General features: G+C 60.8%; 2 protein-coding genes across 2 annotated transcripts in view; both read right to left on the reverse strand.

Moving 5' to 3' along the window:
* Positions 1–1,186, reverse strand: part of Eif1b (eukaryotic translation initiation factor 1B) — a 5,185-nt gene extending 3,999 nt beyond the window's left edge. Inside the window, exons 1-2 of the mRNA XM_013030243.1 lie at positions 1,114–1,186; positions 525–940 (exon numbers count right to left, since the gene is read on the reverse strand). Of these exons, the coding sequence (XP_012885697.1) occupies positions 525–940; positions 1,114–1,186 (489 nt within the window). The remainder of the gene's footprint in view (positions 1–524; positions 941–1,113) is intronic.
* A 794-nt stretch (positions 1,187–1,980) lies between these two features.
* Positions 1,981–8,826, reverse strand: part of Myrip (myosin VIIA and Rab interacting protein) — a 16,970-nt gene continuing 10,124 nt past the window's right edge. Inside the window, exons 7-15 of the mRNA XM_013030244.1 lie at positions 7,883–8,347; positions 6,849–7,082; positions 6,385–6,447; positions 5,203–5,388; positions 4,586–4,747; positions 4,000–4,104; positions 3,373–3,433; positions 2,792–2,913; positions 1,981–2,149 (exon numbers count right to left, since the gene is read on the reverse strand). Of these exons, the coding sequence (XP_012885698.1) occupies positions 2,117–2,149; positions 2,792–2,913; positions 3,373–3,433; positions 4,000–4,104; positions 4,586–4,747; positions 5,203–5,388; positions 6,385–6,447; positions 6,849–7,082; positions 7,883–8,347 (1,431 nt within the window). The 3' untranslated portion in view covers positions 1,981–2,116. The remainder of the gene's footprint in view (positions 2,150–2,791; positions 2,914–3,372; positions 3,434–3,999; positions 4,105–4,585; positions 4,748–5,202; positions 5,389–6,384; positions 6,448–6,848; positions 7,083–7,882; positions 8,348–8,826) is intronic.

Below are 8,826 nucleotides of genomic sequence, written 5' to 3' on the forward strand. Positions count from 1 at the left end.
CAGGGCGGTCCTCATGGCTCCTCCCCAGGGCGTGGCCAGGGAGTGATTGACATCTAGCTGCACCTGTTTTTCTTTTTTTTTCTGTCAGTCATGGGGCTTGAACTCTGGGCCTGGGCGTTGTCCCTCAGCTCTTCAGCTCAAGGTGAGCGCTCTACCACTTGAGCCACTTCTGGTCTTCTCGTGGGTTACTGGGGATCAGAGTCTCTCGGACTTTAGTGCCTGGGCTGGCTTTGAACCGTGATCCTCAGATCTCAGCTTCCTGACTAGTTAGGGTGACAGGCGGGAGCCACGGTCCCCGGCTGGCTGCCCCTTTCAGAGCTCCACCTTGGCTCCTCCCCCCAACCCGAGAGGCCCCGCCCCTGGGCGTGGCCTGGGAGTGATGGACGTTTGCTGCGCCTCTCAGGGCCCTGCCTTTGACCTTGGGCCCGCCTCCCCACGCCTGCCCCCTCCGCTTCCTCCCCCCGACCCGCATCCTCGGCGGGTGTCCCGGATGTGGGTGCTCTGGGCCTGGGCTCCAGCCTCACCCCGAGCGGGGCCCGCGTCCCGGGCACCCCGGAGAACCAGGCCTTGGTCCGCTCCGTGGCCTGGGCCGGTGTTGGGGCGAGCTCGGGCTGGAGGGCCGACACGCCTGGGCCTCGAACCCGCGGCCGGCCGGCCCTGGCCCCCGCGGAAGGCGAGCAGCGGGCCGGGCGGCGGCCCCGGGGCGGGGTCGGTGTGGCCCGGGGCGGGGTCGGTGTGCCCCGGGGCGGGGTCGGTGTGGCCCGGGGCGGGGTCGGTGTGGCCCGGGGTGGGGGCCCCCGGCCGCCAGGAAGAGACCAGACGGCGCGGCGCGGGCGTGTCTGCTTTATTTCCGCGAGGTCGCGCCACACAGCCTTATCCCGGGGGACTTCAGCGAGGAGGTCCGCCCCCCGCCGGCGGTAGCCAATGAGGAGGCCGGGCACTGCCCGAGGCAGCCAATGAGCACAGAGCCCACCCCGGCGGCAGTGACTGGCGTGGCTCAGCGGGCTGAGCGCCAGCCCCGAGCGCGCCGCGGGCCCCGGGTTCGAATCCCGGGTTCACACCGAAGAGGAGGCGTGGCTTTGGCAAGTTAAAAAACAAAACAAAACAAACCACCTCTGGCCGAAGTTGTAGAAAAATGACTGGCCAGCTGGGCGGGAGGCTCGGTGCCGCAGTGCTCGCCTCGCATGCACGGAGCCCTGGGTTCGAGTCCTCAGTGGCGCTGTGGCCCAAGTGGTGGAGCGCCAGCCTTGAGCTGAGGAGCGGAGGGACAGCAGCGCCCAGGCCCCGAGTTCAAGCCCAAGACCGTTTGGCAAAAAGAAAAAAAAGCCCCGGCGAGCGCGGAGCCCTTGCGGCGTCGTGCGTGGCGTGCGTGGCCGGGGTCAGCCCGCGTCCTGGCGGCCGGGCCACGCTCCCGCAGCGCCCCGTCCCACGGCTCTGTCCTCTGCATCCGTCCCCGCGTCCTTCTCGTGTGCACGGAGGCCCTGCGCTCGGATTTGGCTTTGTTCCCCGGCTCCGCGCTGGCGCTCCACCGCTTGAGTCACGCCTTCTCTTCAGGCTGTTTTTTTGCTGGTCACTGGAGATGGAAGGCTCGCTCCTGGACTTTCCCGCCCCGGGCTGGCTTTGAACCACGATCCTCCCGATCTCAGCCTCCTGAGTCGCTGGGGTGGCAGGCGGGAGCCACCGGCACCCGGTTTTCCTTTTTTTTTTTTTTCTTTTTTTTAAAGACAAAAATACTTGAGTGGTTTGATAGAAACATACACACAACACTGGTGGTGACCTGAGGAAGTTCCCTTCTTCCTCGCCTCTACCTCCCCTTCGCCAGAACTTTCCAGTGCAGTCAACTGGTTACAAGGGCAACAACAGCAATCACAATGAGAATAACTTAAAAAAACAACAAAAAAAACGATCTTACAGAGGACACACAGTAGCAAGGCCTGAGACAAGAGATGAGCGCTCTGGGCGAGGGGCTCTGCCGGTGGAGGCGGCCCAGGGGCCTGAGGCTGGAGATGGCTTTCCTGGCGTGTGGGTGGGCTGACGGTCCCGGGCACGGGCGGGCGTGGAGGGAAGGCACTGGCGTGTGCGGCCCACGCAGTAGTCCTGCGGCAGGCTCCCCGGGTCACTGTGTGGCAGCCGACTCCACGGCGGGCTCCTGGGGAGACACCTTAGTCTCGCCGCGCCAGCACGTACGTGTATGTGTGTGCGCGTGTGCGTGTGTTCAGAGAAGGTCGTACAACTTAGTCTCTTGCAGCAGGGACAGGGTTTGTGTTGGGTTTGGGAATTGTTCTTCGGGGTTCGAGGGCTCACGGTGACGCAGGTCAGGGACAGATCCATTTACTTTTTGCACAATGTCACCTGAATTTAGTGACAAACTGGTGTCAAGTTTCCTTCCCTCTCTCCCTCCCTTCCTTTCTGCCAGTCCCGGGGCTTGAACTCAGGGCCTGCACGCTGCCCCTGAGCAATTTCCACTCAAGGTTGGTGGCTCTACCCCTTCTGAGCCATATAGACGGCACCATCTTGGGTTTTCTGGTGGTTCCTTGACCATAAGAGTCTCAATAGAACTTTTCTGCCCAGGCTGGCTTCAACCCATGATCCTCCAGATCTCAGCCTCCTGAGGGGCTGGGCTGGCAGGCGTGAGCCACCAGCGCCACTCCTGTATTTTTTTTTTTTAAATACTGTCCACTCAATCCAAAAGAGACCACAAGACCTGCAGATCTTCCAGCGGGAGCTATAGAAGGCTCTAGCACATAGGTAGCTTCTGGAAGGAAAGGGAAGGGTGGTTAGAGGAACTTACCCCCGAGTCCTGGGTGGTGATTTTAATCTCTGCAGGCCTGTTTGACGGGCAACAGCCTTGGAGAACAAAATTGCGGTTAAATGTTTTAATGTCGGTTATGGACGATGCTTCCAGTTTTTCAGCTGAAAGGCAAAAAACCCAAACACGTCATTGTCAGTAACTGTGTTGCAGAAAGTGGAATATTAGTAAGGAAGGAAGAGGGGGGAAATCATCCCATTCCTGTACTTGTCTGACTGTTGGCTCTTTGCATCTTTCACATTTTTTCCCACCCAATAGTTCGAAAACATTACTATTATTCAGTTGATACTGTGGCTCAGTGGTAGAGCGTTCACCTAGCATGCATGAAGCCTTGGGTTCGATTCTTCAGTACCACACACACAGAGAAAGCCAGAAGTGGCGCTGTGGCTCAAGTGGTAGAGCGCTCGCCTTGAGCTGAAGAGCTGAGGGACAGCGCCCAGGCCCGGAGTTCAAGCCCCACGACCGACACGAAAAATCAATCAATCAATCCATCCCCATTCCTGTCTGAGTTATTCTAGGTGAGCGAGTTGAACTCGATTCTTTGTGGTCTCCCGAAGTCGTACCTTTCAAAGGAGGAGCAGGCAATTTCCGTCTTAGCTGTCTGGACGTGTCTATAGTTTGGACCTGCAAACACAACGCAAATCACCAACACATCTTCAGGTTTGTTTTTGCTTTTTGTTTTTTTTTTTTGCCAGTCCTGGGGCTTGAACTCAGGGCCTGGGCGTTGTCCCTGAGCTGCTTCTGCTCCAGGCTAGCACTCTACCACTTGAACCACAGCACCACTTCCAGCCTTTTCTGTGTATGTGGTGCTGAGGAATGGAACCCAGGGCTTCATGCATGCTAGGCAAGCACTCTACCACTGAGCCACCTTCCCTGCCATCGACCCATCTTCGGAACCAAAACTATTTTGTTAATTTTGTGCTGTTCCCTGTGACTTGAACTCAGAGCCTGGGCTCTTGTCCCTGGGCTGCTTTTGCTCAAAGCAAGTGCTCTACCACTTGAGCCACAGCGCCACCTCCGGTTCTCTGGTGATGAATTCACTGGAGGGAAGAGTCTCCCGGACTTTCCTATTCTAGGCTGGCTTTGATCCTCTGTCCCCCAGATCTTAGCCTCCTCCTGCGTTCCTAGGAGGTTTATCTTTGGCATTCTGTGGATTTTCTGGGGGACAGTGGGGGGGGGGCTGCACGCACCGGGTTGCTCTGCTTCTGCTCGCGTTTTCTGGTGAGGCGTCCGCACGGCGCGATGTTCAGGCCCGCGATGGTGAGCGCAGAAATGCGGCTCTCGATGTCCGAGATCTCAAGGCAAGAGGAGACATAAATTGAGCGTGGTCGACGAGGCGGGGCGCACTGGCTGCACGTCAGGCTTGCACACGCATGCTCACACTCACGCTCTCCACGCCACCTGGCACTTGGGCTCTAAAGGAAAACGGGACACTCCAAGTGTTTCCTTGGTGAGTTTCAAATTCCACTTTGGGCCAGGCGCTGTGTGGCTCACGCCTGTCATCCCAGCCACTCCGGAGGCTGAGATCCGGAGGATCGTGGCTCGAAGCCAGCCTGGGCAGGAAAGTCTGAGAGACTCTTATCTCCCATGAACCACCAGAAAACCCAAAGTGGCACCATATCTAGGGCCCAAAGGGGTGGAGTGTCCACCGTGAGCTGACGAGGCTCAGAGACAGTGGCCAGGCCCTGAGTTCAAGATCCACGACAAATACACAGGAGGAGGGATTGTGCTGCGGCGTGGTTTCCGGTGCGGGGCGATTCGCGCTCCTTCCCTCACCTGCAGCTCGGCGTGGTGCACGCGCGCAGCGGCCGTGGCCGCCTGGTCCTCCAGCTCCGCCAGCTCCGCCTCATCGGTGTGGCTGTGGATGCCGCGGGCCGCGTCCTCCAGCTCGCTCAGCTGGCCCTCCAGGCTGTACACAGTCCCCGCGGCTAGGTACACCTGTCGGAAGAGATCGGGAGGATCGAGGTTCAACTCCAGCCAGGGCAGGAAAGTCCCTGAGACCTTTGATCTCCACTACACCACAAAAAGCAAAACCAAAAGTGGCCCTGTGGCTCAAGTGGTAGAGCACCAAAAAAAAAAAAAAAATCTCAGGGTCAGTGCCCAGGCCCTGAGTTCCAATCCCAACAGTGCCCACCCCCCCTAAAAAAAAAAAGGCATCTCAGGGACTTTTTCTGCTCTGGGGCTGGCTGTGAACCACGATCCTCTGGATCTCAGCCTCCTGAGTGGCTAGGATCTCAAGGTCTGAGCCACTAGGGCATGGCTGGACTGCTGTTTTTGACACTGTACTTGTCCAGAAACGTGTGTGTGTGCGCGTGTCCACACGGGGCGAGCCCCGTGGATGGTGGGCGGGCATCTCGGCCTCCTCCACCCTGGGCGGACCCCCTTCCTCTTACATTTCCTTCCAGGGCGGTGAGCTGCCGGTCCAGGCTGTCACAGTCGGCCCCGCGGGGCAGGGCTCCCTGCGCCGTGTCGGGGGGGCGTGGCGTGGGGCCCGTGGGCTCGTCCAGGAGCGCCTCGGCGGCGTTGATGAGCTTGAGCACTTCTGTGGAGATGTTGCAGAGAGAAACAGCGGAACACTTCTGTGTGGCCAACACACACGGCGGTGGGGGACAGAAGACAAGAGCCGCACATTAACCGGGACGCGCAGGTGTCTGCGTCACCCTGGCGCCAGGCACGCACGCACGCACGCACGCACGCACGCACGCACACAGACACGGACGTGGGGGAAAGGACGAGGAGATGGGAGGAAAGGAAAGTCTACACAGCAGAAGGGGAGGCTCAGGACTGGCTGACTCTGGCCTGGCTGCTGAGATTCACCAGGAATGTTCTAGAATCACAGGGAGGGTGGAGAGGTGAGCAGAGGCTGTTCAGTTGCTTGCCCACTGCTGGTGGGGTGGGGGCTTGTACCCAGGGCCCAGCCACTGTCCCTTTATTTTTCCTCAAGACCGGTATGCCGGCTGGTGGCTCCCCGCTGGCCTCGGAGCCACTCAGGAGGCTGAGATCTGGAGGATCGGGGTTCGAGGCCAGCTCGCGTGGAGAAATCCGTGAGACTCCAGTGAACCACCAAAAAGCTGGATGGAATCGGAGCTGTGGGTCAGGTGGCAGAGCAAAAAAAAGCCAAACAAGAGCACCAGGCCCCCGAGACGACACAGACATTGAAACAGGATGATCTGTGTCTCGCTGGTCCTCTCCCAACTCCAAGCGCAACAAAAAAAACACCAGTGGGAAGCTGCGGCAGGCTTCAGTCTTGCTGGTACAGCCTGGGCTAGGGCTTGAACTCAGGGCCGGGGCACTGTGCCTTAGCTTTTTGTTTTTTCCCTCATGGAGCTCTACCCCTTGAGCCAGAGCTCCACTTCTGGCTTTCGTTGGTGATTCATCAGAGAGCAGAGCATATGGATCTTCCTGCCCAAGCCGGCTTCTAACCCCGATCCTCCGACCTCAGCCTCCTGAGTGGCTAGGATGGCAGGTGTGAGCCTTAGTGCCCGGCCCAGTTGTGTGTGTGTGTGTGTGTCTGGGCTCCAGCCCCAACCCCTGGCCCTTGGGCTGCAATGGTGGGTTGGAGGAGAGCAGCTCACCTGCTCCAGCACCGCCGACAGGAGCTGCAGCTCGGAGCTCACCCCGCTCTCGGCTCTGCCATTCTAGGGCCGCAGGGATAGAAAGAGAGAGAAGACGACCTGTTAACTCCTCAGTGGCCGGGGGAGAGGACACAGCGATTCTAATATGGTATTGTACTGTATGATATCACACTGTCAGAGCTGGATTACCACCGATAGTGCACCATAGCAACTATCACGTTATGGTTCGATAACGCCGTGCTAGAACCAGCGTAATGCTCTTATGTAGTAACATCCCCTACGCTGTACTTCTTATAGGACGCCGTATCACGCTGTGACGTCTATGGTACTGTTACGTAATGTATTACAACGCAACGGTCACAGGTTGGCGACAGTTACCTAGTCACAATCCTGTGTTCTGGTGTGCAACACACACACGTGGGTGTTACACAGATGCAGAGTGCGCAGCGATCACCAGCCCTCACCTTCTTCAGCTCATGGGGTGCATGCCGGGTACCTCCATTGCTGTCGCCCGCTGCGCCTTCCCCCGGGCTCCCCGATTCCCCCTGGGGCTCGGTCTGGGGCCCAGACCCCGGCTCCTCTCCCGACGACGTCTCCTCCTCCTCGCTCATTTTCCCGCCCAGCTCAGGGCGTCCGCTGCTCCTCCACTCCTTGGCCAGGACATGTGGACAATCGGTCTCTGCGAAGTCACCAGATGCCTGCGGAGTGGGGGGGGGTCGGGGGATGGGGGGGCAGCATGGTGAGCCACACATCCCCGCTCCTCCCTCTCCCCCATCTCTTTCGTGCCGGTACTGGGGCTTGAACTCAGGTCCTTGCACTCTCCCTTTTTTTGCTCGAGGCTAGTGGTGCTCTACTACTTGGGCCACAGCTCCCGTCCCGTTTTTGCTTCTGGCTGCTGCGTTGGAGATGAAGCCTCCTCACTGGACTTTCCTGCGTGGGCTGGCCTTGAACCGCGATCCTCTAGATCTCAGCCTCCTGAGCAGGGCGACAGGTGGGAGTCACCCGCGTTTCTCATCTTCCGAATCATTTTGCTCTGGCTGTCGTCAAAAGTCGTTTTCCTGGTGCCTTCATCACTTCCTCCCAGTTAGGCCAAGAGACAAAAGTAACAAACCCAGCGGGGCGGCCTGGCAGGCAGCCATGACCCAGCTAGCAGGGTGCACAGAGATTCCAGCTTTTGAGCCAGGCTCTGGTGGCTCATGCCCAGCATCCCAGCTACTCAGGAGACTGAGATCCAGAGGATCGCAGTTCAAAGCCAGTGCCGGGGGGAGGAAAGTCCATGAGACTCTTGAACTCCAGTGAACCACCAGAAAACCGGAAGTGGTCCCATAAACAAATAAATACGGATCAAAGTGGTAGAGCACCAGCTGTGAGCAGAAGAACTTAGGGACAATGCCCAGGACCTGAGTTCGAATCCCACCAGTGACAACAACTTAAAAAAATGACAACATTAGGTGGCGCGGGTGCGGCGGTGAGTGTGCAAGGCGCACAGCTCTCTCACCGCGCGTGCGTGCGGGTCCCGGGCTGCGGCTCCGTCGGGCTCCTGCGCGCTGGGGCCCCAGGCCCTTCTCCAGCGCTTGGCCCTGCGGTCGGCGGGGGGCCGCGCGTCCTCCTGCTCGCTGCTGTCCGAGGTCTCCCCGCGCGGGGGCTGCGGGTTCGAGTTCTCATCCAGCCCTCCCCAGGGGCGCGCTGTGTCGCTGGCAGGCTTTTGGGGTGCCCTCCTCTGCAGCCACGACGGCCTGGCCCGGCGCCCCGCCTCCCGGGACGAGCCGGCCGAGGAGGTCTCGGAGTCGGAGCCCGTGGCCCCGGGGTGCGGGGGGCGGCCCCAGCCCAGGTCGTCGTCGCTGTCGGAGGCCAGGCCGTCGTAGGCGGAGGGCGCGCCGCAGGCGGCCGCCAGGGCCCGCAGGGCGCCGGCCCGGGGGCGCAGCGAGCCCCCCGCCACGGCCGCCCAGTTCCCGGCGGGGCTCTGCACGGCGGGGGCCGCTCGGCCTGCTGGAGGAGGCCCGGCCGCGGGGGGCGGGCGGGGGAATGGGGGGCTCGCGTCTCCAGCGAGGGGGGAACACGCGGGGCGGAGCGCGCGCCTCCATTCCCCAGCGCCACAGAAGGAGCCGGGCCTGGCGCTGCGGCTCAAGTGGTGGAGCGCCGGCCTCAACCATGAACCAGATGAAGAGCTGCGTGGGCTGTGTCGGGGCTGGGTGCGTGTGCGCATGCGTGTCGGGGGTGGGTGGGTGTGCGCATGCGCATGTCCGGGGTGGGTGTGTGTGCGCGCATGCGTGTCGGGTGTGGGTGGGTGCGCACATGCACGTGTCGGGCGTGGGTGGGTGTGCGCATGCGCGCGTGTCGGGTGTGGGGGTGTGCACGCATGCACGTGTCGGGCGTGGGGGTGTGTGCGCGCATGCGTGTCGGGCGTGGGTGGGTGCGCGCGCATGCGCGCGTGCCGGGCCC

This window comes from Dipodomys ordii, unplaced genomic scaffold (assembly GCF_000151885.1).
Source record: "Dipodomys ordii isolate 6190 unplaced genomic scaffold, Dord_2.0 Scaffold128, whole genome shotgun sequence".
Taxonomy (NCBI): Eukaryota; Metazoa; Chordata; class Mammalia; order Rodentia; family Heteromyidae; genus Dipodomys; species Dipodomys ordii.